At 44.3% G+C, this 23,460-nt stretch overlaps 1 protein-coding gene across 1 annotated transcript in view; it reads right to left on the bottom strand.

Annotated features, from left to right (window-relative positions):
* Positions 1-23,460, bottom strand: part of MYO3B (myosin IIIB) — a 297,619-nt gene that overhangs the window by 68,176 nt on the left and 205,983 nt on the right. The window contains exons 30-33 of the mRNA XM_081181948.1: positions 22,631-22,711; positions 11,908-12,022; positions 2,174-2,237; positions 678-813 (exon numbers count right to left, since the gene is read on the bottom strand). Of these exons, the coding sequence (XP_081038074.1) occupies positions 678-813; positions 2,174-2,237; positions 11,908-12,022; positions 22,631-22,711 (396 nt within the window). The remainder of the gene's footprint in view (positions 1-677; positions 814-2,173; positions 2,238-11,907; positions 12,023-22,630; positions 22,712-23,460) is intronic.

The raw sequence follows: 23,460 nt of genomic DNA on the forward strand, positions 1-23,460 counted from the left end.
TACTGCTGGATAGTTTTGATAAACTGCAAAAGCATTTTTAGTTTGCTTTTTGTTGCCACTGTGGAACTTTTCTTTATTAGTGCCACTTGGTTTTGTACGATTCCTTGCAAATGAAGGAAAACAACTTTTCTGCTTGTATATGTTGATAATATAATTTTGCTTGCAGCCATACATCTGATGAAAAAACTAAGCAGACTTTGTAAATGAGAAGGCCTTTTGCTGAGAAGTCGCAATATTTGGTATGTCTGCTGGGGAAAGGGCTCCGCAAACAGAGCCATCACCGAAAAGGTCCTTTACCTGGTCATCACACATCTCCCCTAAGAGAATCTCAGCAGAATCCATGACATTCAAGACACTGGATAGAATGTATCCTAAGGCTACATCCTTAAGACAATGGTACAACTATGAGACCCACTCATGTGACCAAAGCATGCCTAAAATGTACAGCAACACTAACAATGTAGAGATGATAGACAGAGATAGAGTAGATCCACCATCATGGTGGGTTTCCATTCTCTGGGTGAAAAGCAAGGGAAAAGATTAAAAGGTAACTGACCCTCTGTTGAATTTGATAAACAGTGCCCACCATTGCTGCGACTGAGGATCTTTCACAAAGAACAGGTATTCTCAACATTAAAGGGTGTTGGGTTTTAATGGTGTGTTTGACTATATCTTACCTTGTGTTTCATGCGACCTCAGTGGACAAGAGAACTTGTGATCTGTCACTGAGTTGGACTGGCTGGAGGGCTGCAAAGTCTTCATTTGGTCTGAATGTCTTAGAATAATCACTGGCGCCGAAGTGTCAGCTGAACCCTTTATTTTTGGGGGGAGAAATGGGAAAGATTTCTTTTAGGGAAAAAACAACAACACAAATCAATATCTGAATTCCATTCAGGCAGGAAAACAAAGTGTGCGAGTGGATTTGTAAGAATACAGCCTAAACTTCTGGACAGCTTAGTGCAAATGCCCCCAGATATAGAGTAGAACCATTTAGGATCCGATCTACCCAGTTTCAGTTCTGTCGAGGCCTCTGGCGCTCCACAATATGTTGTTATCATTGTTATTTATTTACTATTTTCTTTTATCTTGCCCTTCCCCTCACGAATACCCAGGATAGCAAAAAACAGCAAAGCCGCAGCGTGGAAATATAAAAAAGTTAAAGCACAGTACAAAGTCAGCCTTAAATTACATTCAAATTACATTTTACAAATGCAAAGGAATTGTAAATCGTTCAGATTTACAAAGTCCTGTCAGAACAAACAGGACTTGAGTTGCCATTCGAATAGTTATAATGTGGGGTGGATCTGGGTAGGGAAGGAGTTCCACAGCTGGGATACCACCATGGAGAAAATCTTGTTTCATGTGGTAATCCCATCCCCCCAAATCCCCCTCCTCTGGATTTATACATGAGCACACAGCACCTGTATTTGACTGGATTGAGCCCTGTGTGTTCCCTGGCCAACAGTGTTTTTACACCTGCGTCTCCCAATGTTTATTTCTTTCCTGCCCCCGGTTCACTTCTGTACCCCGGCACAGAGGCAACTAATAATGGCGTATGCTGATTTCCCTCTCAAAGTTAATTTGTATCTTTAGAAGAAGAGGGGGAGAAAGCTATAGGAAGGTATTAATCTGCTTAACATTTCTAAGTACATCATCCAAGGGATTTTGTTTTTTTAATCTTACATATGCTCAGCAGAGTTACTGGCGAAAACGGTACATTTTCTTCATTTCATCCTTTCAACATCAAATGGTAAGCAGCAAAAATTGGATCAGACTTCAAAGACTGCGCTGTGCTCCCAGTCACAGAGCGACTCCTCCATTTCACATATTGAATTCAAGCAGGATATCAAAGTGCTACCAAAGAACCTCAGGTCCTTACTCAAAAAAAGGCTCTAACATCTGTAGAAAGTGAAGTGCACAGACAAATCACCTCAGGGAGCAGCTAGCATTTATTCTCAGCAGCAGATTTCCAGCCTTTTGATTCCCTTATTCACTGTACCTCCCTGTCTTTCTACAGAACTAAAGTTCTTAGCAAGCAGCCTTTTGTCTCAAAGACTTCAAAACACCACTAACGGTTTCATGTTCTGATGGTTATGCCAAGCAACCGTGAACACACTTCAGAACGGTAGATGCAGGGATTTCATGTCGTTTTAGAGCCTGAGCTTCATAGTACCTTGCTTGTTTGTTTGTCGAGAAAACCCAGCTCCGTAGGGGAAGTTGCGCTGTTGCTTTGCTGCCTAAAACACAACAAGAAGTTATAATCATTGTCGTCATTTTAATACTACTACTATTTCTCTCTTTTTTTAAAAAAAATAAAATTATCCACATGTGCCCAGCCCATCAATCATGCTTCCTCATTGGGTAAGCAAATTACTGTTTTATTTTACTTTATTTAATTTCATTTCATGGCTCACCTACCATTCATCAAACAAATGACACCAGGGTGGGATACACAAAATCAAACTTACAACACAACAATTCCATTATAAATAAAACCTAGTATGGTGGTACCTTGGTTCTCGAACATAATCTGTTCCAGAAGTACGTTTGACTTCCAAAACATTCGAAAACCAAGGCGCAGCTTCCGATTGGCTGCAGGAGCTTCCTGCAATCAAGCGGAAGCCGTGTTGGACATTCAGCTTCCGAAAAACGTTTGAAAACCGCAACACTTACTTCTGGTTTTTCAGCGTTCAGGAGCCAATTTGTTTGTCAACTAAGACGTTCGAGAACCAAGGTTCCACTGTATAATTATCAGGGTGTGTATGTGTGTGTACATGTATACACACATATACACACTTCTGAATTTACTGTTTTAAAATATTAAAAGTATAATGTATATATCATGATTGTGCATGGAACACATTGCTTTAAAATTAATAAAACAACAGGTCTCCTTCAGTAAGAACATTGGTTAGGATCAATAGTCGTGATATCTGTGGCGTAGTGTGGGGGGTGCAGGGGGGGCTGGCTGCACCGGGCGCAACATCTGGGGGTTAGGGTTAGGGGGCGCAAATTACTTGCCTTGCCCCGGGTGCTGACAACCCACGCTACGCCACTGCGTGATATGCAGGGGAATTGCACATGCAGCCAAAACCTTGTTTGTTTGCATGTCTCTGCTACCTTTCAAAGAGGTAAGCCACTTTTTTAATTCAATGCCCTATGTAGCTTGTCTCTTCAGGAGACAACTGCTAGCTCCCAAACACGAAAACAAGAAACAAAGCTCTAAGTAGCTCATGGCATTCTCTCCCCCAGACACTTATCACCTCTTTTGTTACCCTCAACTTGAAATTTTACTCTGTAAACATTATCACATGCTCCCAACATCGCAGAGGAGGTGGGAAGATCCAGGGGATTGGCTGGAAAATCCCTGGAGACTTATGGCATATTTGCCATCTTTGCTTCATTCATGAATATACAAGCAGTGTATAGACAAAACAAACAGGTACAGTGGTACCTTGGGTTACAGACGCTTCAGGTTACAGACTCTGCTAACCCAGAAATATTACCTCGGGTTAAGAACTTTGCTTCAACATGTGAACAGGAATCGCGCAGCGGCCACGCAGTGGCAGCAGGAGGCCCCATTAGCTAAAGTAGTGCTTCAGGTTAAGAACAGTTTCAGGTTAAGAACTGACCTCCGGAATGAATTAAGTTCTTAACCTGAGGTACCACTGTATTCCTAGAGCAGGGCCCTTAGCCCCCCTCTTCCAGGCATTTCAAACTAGTAACTCTCAGCTCTCATCTATTTCTGTCTCTCAGCTCAAAAATCCTCACCCCCCCAAAAAAAAACCATATCCCTAGATCGTATTAGTGTCTGATCCCCAACACTGCAGTGTGTTGTCCATTTAGGAAACATCCAAAGCAGTTAAAGGAACATTAATGTGCGAGTTTCTTTGGTTTTTAAATCAAATTATTAACTTTTGTCAAGCAGCTCTTTAGGCAAAATGGTAACAACCACAGATCCATTCACAGGAATCTGGCAGCCAAACTTATATCAGTATTGACACATGTGCAAATATATTGTGTCTGGGTGAATTCCCCTCCCAATGCCACGGGGCATTGCGGTGATTTTCAGGTGGGTGGGTAGGTGGAACCTGCAGCACTTTCAGGAAACAGAAGTGGATGGGGGCTTTTTATTAATTTATCTTTTTTTCTCCACTGTTACATTTTTACCTTTTTTGTGAGCAATACCCACGGAATTTGTACTGTGTAGCGTCTCATAAAAACAAATAAAATCAAGTACTAAATACAGTGGAGCCTCGGGTTACATATGCTTCAGGTTACATACGCTTCAGGTTACAGACTCCGCTAACCCAGAAATATTACCTCAGGTTAAGAACTTTGCTTCAGGATGAGAACAGAAATCGTGTTCCAGCGGCGCGGCGGCAGCAGGAGGCCCCATTAGCTAAAGTGGTGCTTCAGGTTAAGAACAGTTTCAGGTTAAGAACGGACCTCCGTAAAGAATTAAGTACTTAACCCAAGGTACCACTGTAGTAAAAATTAGAGATAAGGGAAAACACGTTGCCACTGCTGCAAGTAGCAACGTGGAAATGTGTCTGGAATGCCCCATGACAGGGCCGGCCCACCCATGAGGCAAACGTGACGCGACTGCCTCAGGCAGCAGATCCCAATGTCAATCTTTCTTCCTGCCTCCCCTCCCCCGTTCCTAATGTAGATTTTCCTTCACCCCTTCTTCCCTGGCGGTGAAGGGGGCACCATTTTGAGACCTGCCTCAGGTGTCAAAATGTCTTGGGCCAGCCTTGCCCCTTGAGAATGATAACATGCAATGGTGTAGGGAAAACATGGAACGGGAAGTAAGTCTGAACTTTTTCAGGGCCATTTTTTCTGGGTGTTCCCCCACACCCCCACCTCATATCCCAGGGTTAAGTCCTGGTCTTGAAAACAGATGGTGGGAGCTGAACCCTATCACCAATTTAGTCCTGGGAGAAATGAAACAAAACTTGTTGTGTAACAAGAACACAAGTTATGCTTTCCTGGAAGCCTGGTTTAATTAAGGACAACGATGGAAAGAGCCACAAACCATAAAGAGGCAGTAGTTCCTCTCAAGTACCTATTTCCCAGTGTGTTGGCTTATGTAATTTGTGGCTTGTGGCTAAAAGGATTTCACTGCACCTCTGCTTGGCCACTTAATTCGTTAAAGCCTCATCCTGCGGCTGCTGAAGTCAATGGGAACATTCATCACCTACAAATGTACCATGCAGGACAGATTCTTGAAATGAATGGGCCACTTGACTGTGACAGGAGTTAGTTGTTCGCATAGATCACACCCATGCCTGTCCTTTCCCCAAAACGTTTCAGCTTCTTTTTTGAGAAAAATGTTCCACCACCCATATTTGATATGTGGACTTATTATTTCTTTGACTGTTTTCAGCTGTATTATATCCTTCTGAATGTGGTTCCATCATCTGAATTGTGTGATGCACTGGCAGTGTTGATATGCTACTGTTGTGAAGGGACACGGATGGTGCTGTGGTCTAGGTGGTGCTGTGGTCTAAACCACTGAGCCTCTTGGGCTTGCCGATTGGAAGGTTGGCGGTTCGAATCCCCGTGACGGGTGAGCTCCCGTTGCTCTGTCCCAGCTCCTGCCAACCTAGCAGTTAGAAAGCATGCCCCAAAGTGCAAGTAGATAAATAGGTACCGCTGCGGCGGGAAGGTAAACAGTGTTTCTGTGCGCTCTAGTTTCTGTCACGGTGTTCTGTTGTACCAGAAGTGGTTTAGTCATGCTGGCCACATGACCAGGAAAGCTGTCTGTGGACAAATGCCGGCTTCCTCAGTCTGAAAGCAAGATGAGCGCCGCAAACTCATAGTCGCCTTTGGGTGGACTTAAATGTACTGGGAGCCAATGTAGGTCTTTCAGGACCAGTGTTATGTGGTCTTCGCGGCCACTCCCAGTCACCAGTCTAGTTGCTGCATTCTGGATTAGTTGTAGTTTCCAGGTCACCTTCAAAGGTAGCTGCCCTGGACACAGAATTGACCTGCGCCTCCATGGACAGCTGTGAGTCGAGAATGACTCCCAGGCTGCACACCTGGTCCTTCAGGGGCACAGTTACCCCATTCAGGACCAGGGAGTTGGGGGACTCTCCAAATGTAAACCGTAGTGGTGGTGCCGGGGAGAGAAAGAGGCCTTTGGAATAAATATAACTTACTTTAAAAAAATGTTTATGTTTATTGCGTGTTTTTGGTTTATGCTGTGAGCCACCTCGAGTGCTGCGCTAGGAAAAAGGTTGAATATTAATCAAACAAACAAATAATCCAATTTCCATAGCGGCTCGAGAGCCAGTGTGGTGTAGTGGTTAAGAGCGGTAGACTCTGGTGAACCGGGTTCGCGTCTTCGCTCCTCCACATGCAGCTGCTGGGTGACCTTGGGCCAGTCACACTTCTTTGAAGTCTCTCAGCCCCACTCACCTCACAGAGTGTTTGTTGTGGTGGAGGAAGGGAAAAGGAGAATGCTAGCCGCTTTGAGACTCCTTCGGGTAGTGATAAAGCGGGATATCAAATCCAAACTACTCCTCCTCCTCCTCCTCTTCTTCTTCTTCTTCTTCTTGTGTTGGTTCTTGACCTTGGGTTTATAAAACAATGTCCAAAAACTAGAGTCAAGGACTCCTGTGTGTGCTTTCTTAGAAGCGATGCCCAATAAAGTCTGTGGAACTAAGTAAACACCCATAGATTTGGGGTGCACAATTTTTATAATTCTCATCAGCATCTAGTTTCTGTAAACATATTTGCTAATATAAATACAAAAAATAAGAATCAACCGATGAATTATTTTACTTGGCATTACTGTGTTGCTACCAGAAACATCGTACAATCTGCATTTGATTTTTTTGTAAATATTAAAAAAACAGACTCCATCAACCCTTTCAACTTTGTCAATGCAAAAATCAAACACAAGCGCCGTTGCTCCCTTTGATCTGGTGTGGGAAAGGTTTTGCATGTGTTGAATGTATCATGTTCTTTTGAGGCATCCATTAGATCTTGACAGGTACAGTGAGTTGTATTGTAATACTTTGTTTAGAGATACTGTCAGATGAGTTGAAATGATAAATGGTGCCATCACGTGAATGTAAATCATCCGCTTCCCTTTTCAAAATGCCACTCAGACAAAAACTGAACCACACAGAAGAGAGTCTTCTCTTGTGACTAAAGACTGCATATCAAGTGAGCGATTCAGCAACAGGCAAATTCTTAGGACTTCCTCAGCTAAAAAGTGAGGATTTCTCCTCAGAATCACCGCAGGAGGAGATACCAAGCCCATAGCGGGCCTCGGCCCTGTATACCTGAAGGAGCGTCTCCACCCCCATCGTTCAGCCCGGACACTGAGATCCAGCACCGAGGGCCTTCTGGCGGTTCCCTCATTGAGAGAAGTGAGGTTACAGGGAACCAGGCAGAGGGCTTTCTCAGTAGTGGCACCCGCCCTGTGGAACGCCCTCCCACCAGATGTCAAAGAGAAAAATAACTACCTGACATTCAGAAGACATCTTAAGGCAGCCCTGTTCAGGGAAGTTTTTAATGTGTGACATTTTAGTGTATTTTTGGTCTCTGTGGAAGCCGCCCAGAGTGGCTGGGAAAACCCAGCCAGGTGGGCGGGGTACAAATAAATAAATTATTATTATTATTATTATTATTATTATTATTATTATTATTATTATTATTATTATTATTATTGTCAATGTTTCCCTTTTTTAAGGGAAGTTCCCTTATTCCGAATAGGATTCCTCACAAGAAAAGGGAAAAATTGACAGGTATGACCAAGCCTCCCCCCAAAAAAATAATAATTTAGTATGGGGGACACTTCATCCCCCTAACCAAAACTCTGAGGGTAATTGTAAGGGAAAGAGAAATCTGGAAGGCTGCTGAAGCAGATTATTTTTTTTTTTTGTAGCGATAGGTGACTTCAACTACTCTAGGTAATGGCCTACTTTATAGAAGATGGTATTCTGTTTGAAGGGCTGGTGACTGACTCCTCTGTTTGAAAGGTTGTGGTATCTGGATCAAATCTGATTTAAACAAAAGGATTTCTAAGAAGGGAGAGCAGGGGCCTTGAAGTTACCTATCAACATTTAACACCAGACAGTAGACTGAACAGGTCAGTCTTCCCCACTAGGATGACATGTATTGCTATTTAAATTATAGTAATCATTTCTAAATTTGCATCTTACATGTAAAGTAGCATTTGCAAACCTTGTCCCCTTTGCGGGGTAATACTTTTTCTTGATTTGGGCAATGCATGATTGACGATCCTGAACTACTCACACAAGTTACAACAAAGATAGGCAATTTCAAGATTCAATAAATACGTGTGTTAAAGAAGGAATTGCACTGAGTTGGCTAGATTTAATCTTACGTGTTGCTCAAGATTTGAGAAATACCCACTTATAAACAGATCTGTGTAGATGGTCACGAATAAATGGAAATATTTTTCAGAATAGCTTTAATACTACATCCGAAAAGAGCAAAAAGCACTCCCAAGTAATGTAGTTTTGAGTTGTTTCCCATTAAAAAAATATCATATTTTTTTAAAAAAAGGCTAAACAAAAGCAACATACTCTGTGGGCAATGGAACTGAGCCAAAGATTTTGCCTGTGCTTACAGATATGCAGAGCTCACTTTGTGTTCTGCAAAGGAAAGCTGTGTGAGGCTTTGCCCAATTTGAGCTCTCCATATTTTCCTTGCAAATATTGGTCATTGCATGTGTTTCTGACAGTGTAGCTTCCTAGAACACATCTCTCTCCCCCATGACAGTTTTCCACTGCACAGTGCCAGCAGCTTATTCTTCCTCTCATTTCATTACAAGTCTTAAATATGGTTTTCACAGAAACATAACCATATTTTGACATTCCTGTTGGTAGCCTGCTGACAGCTTTCAGATGTGCTTGGATAATCAAGCAACTCTTTCATCAATAGAAGAAGCATTTAGCAAAACATAAAAAACCCAAAATATTATATAGGTAGTGAGCTTTCAGAAAAATAATCTTTGAATAGATTGATTATCTGTTTCAGGGATTCTTGTGAAAATTGGATAGCCCAGATACAGTGGTACCTTGGGTTAAGTACTTAATTCGTTCCGGAGGCCCGTTCTTAACCTGAAACTGTTCTTAACCTGAAGCACTACTTTAGCTAATGGGGCCTCCTGCTGCCGCCGCGCCACCAGAGCACGATTTCTGTTCTCATCCTGAAGCAAAGTTCTTAACATGAAGCACTATTTCTCGGTTAGTGGAGTCTGTAACCTGAAGCATAAGTAACCCGAGGTACCACTGTATTGGTATCATCTTTAAAACATCAGTACCCTCCAGCACTTTGTAATACCACCCAATGTTTCTGCGTGACTTTGTATTATCTGCTGTGTTTGTCTCTTATGTTATATTGGCAGGGCTCTTTTAAGACAGAACTTACCAGAACTCAGTTCTGGCACCTCTCGGGTGGGTGCCATTGCCATTCTAAGAGAACAAGAGAGGCGTTCATTGTGGGTTCTGGCACCTCTTTTTCTAGAAAAATAGTGCTGAATATTGGTTTTTTAAAGGAAGGGTTATTCTATTGTATAGTTTTAATCACTGGAGGTCACCCTCAGTAATGCACTAGAAAGGTGGGATATAAATTCTCATATATATATTTCTATTGATTTCTCAGTTTTGCCATTGATGATAGCCAAATGTAAGACCAGTTCGCAGCATCTTAAAGTATCAAGGCAAATGATTGAATGTGCATTAGCAATGACCACACGCTTTTTGAAACTCCACTGTCCAGGTACAGGTTCCGATGGGATATCAGCCCACTGATTGCTGAACCCCACCTTGAGCATTTGCATGTTCAGACCCAGAAACCTCCCCCCTAAATAAATTCACACATGATTCAAATTTGGGTTTGGTTTTTGGCAGAATTTAGGCCACAACTTTATTGATTACAGAAAGTGACTGGTTGCCTAGGCTCTGGTTCGACTAGCTCCCTGCCATGCAGGTAGCGCTGACCCAGGGCAACAGCATAGGTCAGCCAAGGGTGAACACCTGGATAAGCGGAAAGCCAGGAACGGGCTATCTCCACCACCCAAATGTCCCCCTGGACTCAGGCACGGGCACAACCCCCTCTCAGGGGTTGACCAAACCATCGAGTCCCTGGATTCCTTTAACGGAATACCCTTCACATAGGGATGGCGAGACCGTTCTCCCATCCCTATCACATGAACCAGTGCCTATCCGTAACCTTACAAGTTGTGACGATTTGCTACGCGGCTGGCGAAATCAGCCCAATCAGCCAAGTGGGGAAAATTCCCGCCGTGCCCGTCCCAACGACAGACGGCACACGACGGCACAGCAAGGTCAAGCGCAACAAGCCCTAAAAGTAGGGAGAGGTGGGTGGGTGTTCCGAATGCATGCGCCAAAAGAGGAAGCTCTGGGTCACGTGCATGGGCATAAATAGGTCCCTTGAATCGTTTGGACTGCGTCCCATTGGCCAGATTGCACCCAGCTTCGAGGGACCTACCAATCGGGTGTTGTGGCTGACCAATCGTACCCACCCACAACACAGGGTGTCGGTTGTCCAGGTCTCACTGAAATATGTGCCCTCTTTAAGGGAGGACCCGATTTACTTGCTAGCCCTGGATGTGTCCTGAATGACACACAGAACTGAATTTTGGAGTAACACTACAGCAAGCCTGCATCTATGGGACCACATGGACATACCAAAAGCAACTAAATTAAACACTGAAATATTTTTCATCATCCTTCCTGTTTCCTTTGTAACTCAACAGCCATATGGTTAGCAGCAGCAGCCACATGTGGAGGGGTGGGACTTTTATTGGGCCAAACAAAACTAGAAAATGGGCGTAGAACTTAATTTCCCATGGAACTAAGACTCTTCTTCTGTGAAAAAATGTTGCGATTCTCATATAAATCCAATGGTCATTAAGGCATGTGTCCAGCACTCTACAGAACCAATCTTTCAAAATTCATTGACCATAAGCTGAAGGTGAGCATTATAAGCCACAATTGGCATCTTAACACGATACATACGGCACGATACAGCTGCATACAAGATTGACTGAGACGACCCGCGTGCGCGTCTAACAAGCTGTCTATCTCTCGCCGGCAGAATCAGCCAATTGCCATCACACAAACAGCAGTGACAACCAATCAACTACAGCCCTTCCGCAGCTCTCTACTGAGTGACCATACCTTAAGGAGTGTCTTCACCCCCATCGTTCTGCCCAGACACTGAGGTCCAGCTCCAAGGGCCTTCTGGTGGTTCCCTCACATCGAGAAGTGAGGTTACAGGGAACCAGGCAGAGGGCCTTCTCGGTAGTGGCACCCGCCCTGTGGAACGTCCTCCCATCAGATGTCAAGGAAATAAACAACTACTTGACTTTTAGAAGACATATGAAGGTAGCTCTGTTTAGGGAAGTTTTTAATGTTTTATGATTTATCGCTTTATTATTATTATTATTATTACAGTGGTACCTCGGGTTAAGTACTTAATTCGTTCCGGAGGTCCATTCTTAACCTGAAACTGTTCTTAACCTGAAGCACCACTTTAGCTAATGGGGCCTCCTGCTGCTGCTGCGCCGTCGAAGCCCGATTTCTGTTCTTATCCTGAAGCAAAGTTCTTAACATGAAGCACTGTTTCTGGGTTAGCGGAGTCTGTAACCTGAAGCGTATGTAACCTGAAGCGTATGTAACCTGAGGTACCACTGTATTATTATTCTGATGGGAGCTGCCCAGAGAGCCTGGGGAAACCCAGCCAGATGGGCAGGGTATAAATGATAAATGATGATGACGACATCTTTGGGTTTGTTGCCATTTAATGTGCAAAGACGTCCAGTGATTCAGAGAACAAGCATTTTTTGTTTCCACACACTTTCCCTCTCACCTCTCTTTGGACAGACCAACCCAAACTCACCAGTTTTCTTCGCAACTCAGACCGGAAGCAAAGCTCATGGGCTGTGTGTCCGATGGGCAGCCACTGTTCTTCTTCATTCTCATGTATTTTTTGCGAGCTAAGTATCCCCTGAAAGCTAAGCAGACAGAAAGAAAGGTAAGGTTAAAACATGGGGCAAGAGTCCCTGTACTGTTGCAGCAGAAGAAGGACAAACATATTTGTCCAAGGCCTGAGAAACAAAATTAATTTGTTCATAGCGCTAACAAAACATGCTCCATTGTGATGGGTGGTGTCTGTATGGAGGGATGGTCTCTATATGTCAAGGGCCCTGGGGTGGGAGAAAGACCTTGGCATGGATTCCACTTTCCTTGAGTGCAACGCTGCCATGCAATCCCCCTTCCCTGAGAGTTAGTCCCACGGAATTCAACAGGACTTCCTTCTGAGCAAACATGGTTAGGTTTGCAGTCTAAAATGCAGTAGACTCAAGCTGAAGCAAATAGTGGTGCAGGAAAGATGTTACAAATGAGCAGAGTCTTAAAAAATAAAAATATCTATCTATTTGATCGGCAACTTATCTTTTTCTGAAATAATTTTTATTTGATTTTACAAGTGTAAAGTTATAACAATACAAAATACATCTCCATATTTAGAGATTTATCCTAATCTCTGGACTTCCCACCTCCATCGGTCCTTCTGTCAACCTTTTCAACTGCAAATTATTTCATAATCCATGTTCTATATCTCTCCATATTGTCCATGATAATTGCTACATTACAAGTGTTATTAGAATCCTGCTAATGTTTCCATCTGCTTACAGTGGTCTCCTAGATAAATTATAATTTCCCCCCATTCTTTATTGAAGTTTTTGTCTTCTTAGTTCCTGAGCTTTCCGGTCAGTTTTGACATTTCATCGTACTCCAACAGCTTGATTTGCCATTCGTCTCTGGTAGGGACTTTGTTGTCTTTCCATCTCGGGGCTGATCAGCAATTTATCAATCCATACACACACACACACACACACACACACACACACACACACACACACACATATATATATACACACAGTGGTACCTTGGGTTAAGTACTTAATTCGTTCCGGAGGTGCGTTCTTAACCTGAAACTGTTCTTAACCTGAAGCACCACTTTAGCTAATGGGGCCTCCTGCTGCTGCGCCGCCGGAGCCCGATTTCTGTTCTCATCCTGAAGCAAAGTTCTTAACCTGAGGTAATATTTCTGGGTTAGAGTTTGTAACCTGAAGCGTATGTAACCCGAGGTACCACTGTGTGTGTGTGTGTGTGTGTGTGTGTGTATACACACACACACACACACACACCACTTCTCAAGGTTATGTCACACTCTGCTGTGACCAAGGAGCAGAATCTAGGGGACAGTGTGTGTCTTGTACTACATACACGATATACACTTGAGGAAGCCCCACAAGTATAGAGAAGACAGCCTTGCCTGCACAGCATTAGACCAATGAACCATTCACTTAAAAGGGAAAAAGACAAGGGCCCACATGGGAATATGATTGCAACAGGGACTAAACTTGCTGCTTCACTCTGGTCACTCCAGCCATTAAGAACTATTCCTAATCCCTTCCAGTAGCACCTTAAAGACCAACTAAGTTAGTTCTTGGTATGAGCTTTCGTGTGCATATCTGAAGAAGTGTGCATGCCCACGAAAGCTCATACCAAGAACTAACTTAGTTGGTCTTTAAGGTGCTACTGGAAGGAATTTTTTTATTTTGACTATGGCAGACCAACACGGCTACCTATCTGCAACTATTCCTAATCCTGTTCCACCACCTTTTGAAAACATCTATTCTAGGTTCTGCTTGTTGCTCATACGAGAATGTGCTAGAACTTTGAGAAATTGTCTTTAAACACCCACATCTGTTGATTAGATAAACAGATGATTTGTTATTTCAGATTCTTAACTCATTTGTAATGTTGCAATTTTTCCAGCCGCGTTTACTGCTTCGGTTAAAAGCATGCAGCATTTTATTCTCTTAAAACAAAAAACAAAAAAACACAAAAGAAAATCCTCATTCTTGTCCTATAGGCTGGTTTACACAACTATTATTTGTCATTTTTATAAATGTTTCAAAGGTTGCAACTCTATGGAGAACCATAAATGCAAACCAGCAGAACCATACCCCCCAACATTTCTCTGATGAAAATAGGGATGTCTTATTCATCATTATCATTATTTTATTTTATTTATATGCCGCCCATCTGACTGGGTTGCTGCAGCCACTCTGGGAAGCTTTTAGCACATATAAAAACATAACAAGTCATTAAACATTAAAAAACTTCCCTATACATTGCTGCCTTCAGATGTCTTCTAATGGTTGTATAGTTACTTATGTCCTTGGCTGGGGGGTTGCATAACTCCATACCCTCGAACATTTCTCTGGTGAAAATAGGGACGGCCTAAGAAACATTCCGGGATCAAATCAGAAACCAAGATGGCTTCTGTAAATCTGGGACTGACCCTGGAAAACAGGAACACTTGGAGGGTTTACAGAACACTTTCCTCAATATTGGTGGCTATACAAAGAACCGCTGTGTTCACAAAGTCACTTTGGTACTGCAGTTTCACATGGCACTGTAGGGATAGGTTTGTCAGAGGCTATCATGCAGAGAAAAAGAAGCATTTGTTCCAGCTGTCTGTGAATGGATGTGATGGCAAGATCGGATGCTATGAAACAAAAGACTCAAGGCAGATTTGAAAAGGACACGAAGGTCTTGCAAGGCAGGCGTTATATAGATCAGATGACCAGTGGATCTGGTCCAAATCTGACCCCTTGAGGGTGATGATGAGGCTTGCTCCCACCCCCAATTGTGAACGCAGAAACATTAAGAGAGTTGCTACATTGATTTTGATGTATTTTTAATCTTTGTTGGAAGCCGCTCAGAGTGGCTGGGGAAACCCAGCCAGATGGGCAGTGTACAAATAATAAATTATTATTATTATTATTATTATTATTATTATTATTATTATTATTATTAGGACTTGCCAGGGATTGCGGCAGAAGCTTGGCCCTACCTTAAACTCCTTTCCCAAAGCGGCCCACTGGCAGAACTAGCTGCTGATGAAAGAGTCCTATGATCTTCCCTGCTTCCCACTTTGCTAAACAAATAATGCCAGCAGCAAATCAATGCAAATATGAATGGGTTTGAAACACGCCAAGGTGCAGGAATACCAGGGACTGCTCACTCGCTGTAGCGTTTAGATAGATGCAAATCATTTCCCAGCAAAGATGTTTACAGAATATCCTGTTGGCGTAAGAAGGCAGGGGTGGGCAGGAGAGAGGGGAGGGAGGGAAAGCTGACGTCAGGTGGAGGAGCCATCACAGCTATTTGCATTGCTGACTATCTCTGGTTTTGACACTAAGCACTTGGCTCAAGGAGTGTGAAATTAGCAGGCACACACTGCTAGTGCCCCAGGAACAATCCCCACATCAATGAAGAAGAATGATTACCAGCTGCCACTTTATTTTCACCTTATGCATTTAATAATATTCTCCGATGCACTGCCATAATGAATTAGATCCCCATCTTCGCATTGCTAATGATGGGACTATTAAGACTCAGGGCCAACGGAGTAAGACTTGAAATGAATATTGCTATCGTTTTATTATTAGTCATTTGGGGGGAGGTGTACCTGGTGCACTGGGAATACAGTATTGACATAAAACGAGACTCCCCTCAGCTTCAACAGACAGCACATCAAGATTGCTGTTACGTACAGGAGACGGGTGCATTGCATTCCTAGAAAACGTGCTGAGGCGTATCGGTCATTCATGGTGTGGTTCAAATTTGGTAAACAAGAAAGGGGGTGCCTCCGACTCCAATCCCCAATTATCTCCAGGAGAAATCAGTGCTGTAGGACCTGATTTAGGCAAGCCTACCGCAACTGGTAGGGACTGGTAGGGATGCGGGTGGCGCTGTGGGTTAAACCACAGAGCCTAGGGCTTGCAGATCAGAAGGTCGGCGGTTCGAATCCCTGCGACGGGGTGAGCTCCTGTTGCTCGGTCCCTGCTCCTGCCAACCTAGCAGTTCGAAAGCACGTCAAAGTGCAAGTAGATAAATAGGTACCGCTCCAGCGGGAAGGTAAACGGCGTTTCCGTGCGCTGCTCTGCTTTGCCAGAAGCGGCTTAGTCATGCTGGCTACATGACCCGGAAGCTGTACACCGGCTCCCTCAGCTAGTAAAGCGAGATGAGCGCCGCAACCCCAGAGTCGGCCACAACTGGACCGAATGGTTAGGGGTCCCTTTACCTTTTACATACAGGGATCAAACTTGCAACCTTGGGGTTATCAGCACCACACTCTAACCTAATGAAACTGTTATGTACTAAACCCTTCAGTTCAGTTCTGTTCTGACCTGTGAATAAACAAGAGCTGTTTGGAGAATCGCTGTGTCGTCTGATTATGTTCACCCACAACTTAACAGAAACAATGCGACTGTTTAATTTGAACTCAATTTGTAAAAAAAAAAAGGAAATTCAGTAACAATTATATCAAAGTAGAGAGAGACTGAGCAACAATGAGCAGAAATTATTAATCCTGGAGCCACCTCTTTTAAATAAGTGCGGGACTTCAAATTCTAGGATCAGCTATCTCCTTCCTCAACTCTACAGTGACTTGTTCCGTGGCAGCACTATACAGTGGTACCTCAGGTTAAGTACTTAATTCGTTCCGGAGGTCCGTACTTAACCTAAAACTTAACCTGAAGCACCATTTTAGCTAATGGGGCGTCCCACTGCTGCTACGCCGCCGCACAATTTCTGTTCTCATCCTGAAGCAAAGTTCTTAACCCAAGGTAAAATTTCTGGGTTAGCAGAATCTGTAACCTGAAGCGTATGTAACCTGAAGCGTATGTAACCCGAGGTACCACTGTACTTCCTCTCAGGGAATGGATGCTCAAGTGCATTTGGGTTTTAAAAATAAATAAATAAAATTTCTATCCCCACTGGAGGATAGAAACAAACATTTCCTCCCCACCCCACCCATTCCAACATTTCATCTGATGTCTGCTGCTGTTCTCCTTGGTTCCACTGAGAACGCCTAGCCCAGCCGCTGGGGTATGCGAAAGGCATCTGTTTATTTTCAAAATGCAAATGCAGCCCGCCTCAAAAGACCGCACTGCAAGGAAATGAGCAACCTGAACAAATCAAGAGGGGCTCAGCCCCCCCCCCCCGATCAGAAGCCATATGTACATTTTTCTATCCGGCCAAGATCTCTTGCTGTCAAAACCACTCAGAGGATATCCTGAAATCTGAATGAAGGCCTCCCCACCCCCACCGCCCCTTGCAACAATTAAAATGAGCAGGCTAATCCTGGAAGAATTATTCGGGCAAATCATTTTTCACACAGTATGAAGCAATGATAAGGTCATTTACAAAAGAAACCACTGCCTTTGAAATGGCAACTTGTAGACAGGGGGACCTGCCTGCAGGAGGGCCATAGATAACACTGAAGACTGTGCATCCCCCCCCCCCCCCGCCTTTCCCCACATCCCAACAACACCAGCCTCATAGTCTTTGGAACAGATTCTGATGAGGGAAGGGTCCAATAAGGTTAATACCCCCCCCCCTTTGATCTCTGTCAAGGCAAGAATTAATTTACATTTCAGATGAAAAAGGTTGACAGCATGAAAAGGCATCTTGTTTCTGGTATGTGAATGTGCTGGTAATAGATCGGGAATTCTGAAAGGAAGTTCTGAGGAAGCTAAAGGGATAAGCCTCAGTGCTGCTTTTACTGGGAAGGAGATGAAAGGAAAACAAATCTCAGTATCAGCCCCGCTGTAGAAACAAGTAAGCCAAGTGCTTCCTAAATTTCAAGACCACCTTTCTTCCTCCCCACCCCTGTAACATTCTCCTTTTCTTTTTTTCCAGAGACATATATTTTAATTAGATAGTTCTTTGAATGCCTAGGTAACAAGTGCAACCGATGCACTTCGTAGAATCAAAATTCCTCGTGCTTTCAGTGTTAGCCTGATCATATTTCTTGTGACTGAAACATTGTCCCTTAATTACAACCCCATTGTGAGCACTGGGGGGGGGGGGTCTTCGAAACACCAAGCAGTGTTGATCTAACACGAGCATTCCTGTGTTTTTAAAATAAATTATTTGACTACCCATCAATAAACATTCCCCAAGTGGCTTGTGAAGGCAATACGGAAAACACAGGATGCAATAATTAAAATCAACAGTAAGCGATAAAGGGCGGGGGACGAGAAGCTTTCCTCATAACAAAGACAGTATAACTAGTTTATGGTTTGTATTGAAACCACACTAAGCCACAGCAGTCCACAGTAGATTCAAAATGTTATTTAGAAACCGGGATGAATAACAAAAGTCTTCATCTGGCACTGAAAGAGCTATAGAAAAGGCATCATACAGTGGTACCTCGGGTTAAGTACTTAATTCGTTCCGGAGGTCCGTACTTAACCTGAAACTGTTCTTAACCTGAAGCACCACTTTAGCTAATGGGGCCTCCTGCTGCTGCCGCGCCTCCGGAGCCCGATTTCTGTTCTCATCCTGAAGCAAAGTTCTTAACCTGAAGCACTATTTCTGGGTTAGCGGAGTCTGTAACCTGAAGCGTATGTAACCTGAAGCGTATGTAACCCGAGGTACCACTGTACTCTGAGCATCGCACATCTGTAGTCTAGCAAAACCAGGGGGGAATGGCTACATATAGTAATCGCTGCTTATATTTTGGAAATATGGATGTAGAGATAAACAAGTTGGACTTGCCTTAACCTGTTGCTGCGAAGAGAGCTTCTGCTCTTGGTTCCTCCCATTCTACTCCGTTCTCCCTTTCCTGGTTTTCCATTCTGCTCCCCAACATTCGCGCAGCACCCCATGTCCAGGAAACACATTCACACACACACACCCCTTGTAACAAAGCTGCTCTCCTCAAGGATGGAGGAAATGACACAATCTTATTGCTATCATTAGTGCTTTTCTTGGTTCAAAAATATATATGCGGCACCGGTACGCATCTATCGATAGACGTATTGTGTGCGCCAGCACAAAATGGCTGCTGAAAAGAGTAGCCGGCCTACCATACCAGTGGTGCGAAATGTTTGGGGCAAAAGTGCCCATGAGTGCCCGATAAATAAAATGGTTAAGATAAAATATAACTTGCTCTATTCGCAGGAATAAATATCCATGTTAACGCTATGTATTTGGTGGTCTGTGTTTGTCTGAGCTTGAGTCTGGACTAAGGATTCTGAGACCCTGTGTTCCGATTCGATACATGATATCCAATCACAGAACATTTCAGGATTTGGGCCTCTGCCATTGGCCCTTAAACTCTGAGTCATGATTGGCGGCTTGGAAGTTTAGACAGCCAATCACGTGGGGAATGGGAGTGGCCCAGGCCTTCAGAAATGTATATAAGCAGTTGCTTTGCCCCTGTTGTCCAGTTCTGTTAGTTCAATAAAGGTTCTTGCTGCTATCACTGTATCTTGCCTCATGGGAAGCCGCCTACACTTCATATAACTTGCTCCATTCGCAGGAATAAATATCCATGTTAAAGCATCCAATCCGATACCATCACAAGCCACTTTTCTGGGAGCTAGAATTTGATTTAGAAATGTTTGTTGTCCTTGCTACGCTTCATCAACTGTGGACTGTCATGCCTAACAGGGAATGCACGTATTTGTGTCTTGAGGTGGCTCACGTTGCACTAGCCTCCAGCAGAACGAGAAAGGCTCACAGCCACAGGGCCTGGTTTCACGGGCAGCACTGGGAAGGGCACGTAAGTCTCCCCTCAAGCAAAGCACCCCTCCCTCCACCTGCCCTTCATTGCTGAACTTCAGTCATTAACATACCGTTATTTTTATTTCAGAGATCTTAGCATATGGGACACAACTCAACTCACCCACCTAGAAAGACACTTTGCCTCCTCTGTTTCCTCCCCAACCCATTTTTTAAAAAAATTCTGGTGCTATTCCTGCCTGGTTTAGTTATGGCCTGCCTTCTGAAGTGCTACGAGGAGGAACAGCTGGTGCCCAACCATCGAAACCCGTCCCGAGGCAACTGCCTGGCAACCACAGTATCAAACTTCGCAAACAGCTGTGCCTTCCTCTGGGAGCGGCACTGCCTGCGCATCAATGCAGGGCACAGCGAGTGATAAATATGACATCCCTTCTGAGCCTGGCAGAAATGTGGAGTCGTTTTCCAAGTGCTGGCTACAGAGGATCAGATGCATACATTGGCTGAATATGTGAATTGGTCCATTTGAGCATCAAAAACCCCTTTTATTATTGAAGGTGTTTCTAGACGCAGCATCCCTCCTCGTGCACGTGGTGGGGAGTGCCTTCTAAGGCCTCACACACCTATGGCAGGTATGGACTGAGTGTCCCTGCCCGACAACCATGGGAGGCGGTGATGAGCTCAGCTGAACGATGGGAATTTCTGTGCTCAGAGGCAACCCTAGAGTATAAACACTGCAGTATAAACAAAGCTCTCCGAGAGATCCTGGGAAAAGCATTTCCTGATGAATACTACCAGGGAACCTGCATCCTCATAGCAATAATAATGCAAGAGGGACAGGACTGGAATGGAAAGGTAAAGGCAAAAAGGTAAAGGACCCCTCGATGGTTAAGTCCAGTCAAAGGTGACTATGGGGTTGTGGTGCTCATCTCGCTTTCAGGCTGAGGGAGCTGGCATGCGGCCAGCATGACTAAACCTTTTCTGGCGCAATGGAACACTGTGATTGAAACCAGAGCGCACGGAAACACTGTTTACCTTCCCGCCGCAGCGGTGCCTATTTATCTACCTGCACTGGTGTGCTTTCGAACTGCTAGGTTGGCAGGAGCTGGGACACCCCTTACGCGGGGAATCGAAACCAACCTTATGATCAGCAAGCCCAAGAGGCTCAGTGGTTTAGACCACAGCGCCAGCCGCATCTCATTGGAATGGAAAGATGTAGGTAAAAACCTCACAGTTTTTGACTTTTTTCGATTTTGGGTGATTCCCTTCAAGCTTCCTGTGTCACAGCCCAGGCTATTTGGAAGCATCCCTCAGCGGAGAATTTCCAGGGAGTTGTGGACAGGGTTGATTTTTTTAATTTATAAGCAGGAACTTGGAGGAACTGAGTTCCCTTACCTTTAAAAAATTATTATTGCCTGAGCCAAAAATCCAACTGTATCAATGAAGTTGTGGCCATTTCTAACCCAGATCATGGTCTGCTTGAGTTTATTAATCACATCTTACATTTAGCCACTGCATGGGGGTGTGGGTGCGGTGGCACCACGACTCGGCCCACAGTAATAAACAAACAAATAACCTTTGTCCCCCATTTTTATTTTTATTTTATTTTTTGCCTCCCAAAAAACTGGTGGCAGGGTGTGTGTGTGTGTGTGTGTTGTGAGGAGGAGGCAAGTGGGGACGTTCTGCACATTTGCCTCTAGTCTAGAACATGCCAAGGCTTTTCTCATATTGGTCCCATTTATTTCAGAGTTCCTAACTGAATGCACCTTGACTACCTCTTATGAAAAATGGTATGAATCTGCCTACTCTAAAGATGTACAGTGGTACCTCTGGTTACGTAGTTAATTCGCTCCGGAGGTCCATTCTTAACCTGAAACTGTTCTTAACCTGAAGCACCACTTTAGTTAATGGGGCCTCCCGCCACCGCCGCATGATTTCTGTTCTCATCCTGAAATAAAGTTCTTAACCCGAGGTAATATTTCTGGGTTAGCGGAGTCTGTAACCCGAAGCTTATGTAACCTGAAGCATATGTAACCCGAAGTACCACTGTATTGCCCCATTGGATAATGAGCACCTTACCACCTTGTTTGCTTTTTGTGAAGAAAAGTTTTTTAAAAAACCATACCAAGGGTTTTCCCCCCCAAAGGGTAATGGTAAAGGTAAAGGGACCCCTAACCATTAGGTCCAGTCGTGACCAACTCTGGGGTTGCGGCGTTCATCTCGCTTTATTGGCCGAGGGAGCTAGCGTTTAGCTTCCAGGTCATGTGGCCAGCATGACTAAGCCACTTCTGGAAAACCAGAGCAGCGCATGGAAACGCCGTTTACCTTCCCACCGGAGCGGTACCTATTTATCTACTTGCACTTTGATGTGCTTTCGAACTGCTAGGTTGGCAGGAGCAGGGACCGAGCAACGGGAGCTCACCTTGTCGTGGGGATTCGAACCGCTGACCTTCTGATCGGCAAGTTCTAGGCTCTGTGGTTTAACCCACAGCGCCACCTGCATCCCTCCCCAAAGGGTAGCAATGATATAATACAGAATGCTGGGATACCTGTAAGACTGACAATAGGGCTGCTGTATTATGAGTTGAGTCAACTTGAAGTTGAAGAACTTCCTGACAGTAAGAGCTGTTCGACAGTGGAATTTGCTGCCAAGGAGTGTGGTGGAGTCTCCTTCTTTGGAGGTCTTTAAGCAGAGGCTTGACAACCATATGTCAGGAGTGCTCTGATGGTGTTTCCTGCTTGGCAGGGGGTTGGACTCGATGGCCCTTGTGGTCTCTTCCAACTCTATGATTCTATGATTCTATTCTATGTGGACCCTGGTCAGAGCCAGCTCCTCCATTAGGTGCCTGAATGCTGAATTTGAACTTCAGGCACAGGGAAGCGAGCAGCCAGGAGAAGCGCGTTTAAGTTCCTTTTGTTTTGGCTGCGCTTGATTTCTGCCAGACACAAACACTGACATGGGAAGTTACCCGCAGTAAAATAGGTGTCAGCTGTGAAAATATTGTTTTAATTACCTGCTTGAATATGAATAGCAGCATCAGTTCTTCTGTTCTTTATATCCTTGAACTTCCTGCGTGCATCATATCCTCTCCAGGCTAAAAATACAAAGCCATGTGTTGTGAATTACGTTCGCTGTAAAGGAAAGGCTGCCACAGAGTCAGAAAAACGGGCCACCGTTTTGATCCCTTCTGCCCCTCAGCCTTCTTCCTCACCCCACCAAAGCGCTCTCCCGGTTAAGTGGCCTGTTCAGTGTTGGGCTCATGAGTGAAGTAGCTTTAAGCAGCTCCCTGCGGCTTCAAACAGTTCCTTCAGCCTTTCTGTCACAGCGTGGGCTCTTTGATTACGTTTGCCACCTCCCCCAGTGGGAAGGAAAACAGTGGCCAAACGCTTGTTTGCATGTGTTGAGTTGTTTGAATATATGCAAATTCAGAACATGGGGCCCAGCGCTTTAGCAACTAAGGGTGAACCATTGTTTTTTAAAGGTCAGAGTAGTGGCAACCTTTTAGCCCCCAGTTTCCTACACAGAACAAGCCGTTTAAATACATGAAGCGCATCCGTTACATCTTGATGTGATGACGCACACAACAGACCAATGCCACCCCTCATGTCTGTGCCAGTACAAGATGCTCTCTAATATATTTCCAGCTTTTGGGATCTGAACTAGGCTACAATCTGCAGCAACATCTGTCTACCTGCACTGGAGGTCAGCTGTGCAGCTGACGTAATGGAAAGCATTTAGGAGCACCATCAGCTGTGGACTATGGGATGCCACTGTGCTCCTGTTTAAATAGGAACCTTTCCTCCTGTCTTAGCAAAAAAATGGACAGGGCAGAGAGAGGCAGAG

Source organism: Podarcis bocagei (assembly GCF_964188305.1).
Source record: "Podarcis bocagei genome assembly, chromosome: 1".
In the NCBI taxonomy this organism is placed as follows: domain Eukaryota; kingdom Metazoa; phylum Chordata; class Lepidosauria; order Squamata; family Lacertidae; genus Podarcis; species Podarcis bocagei.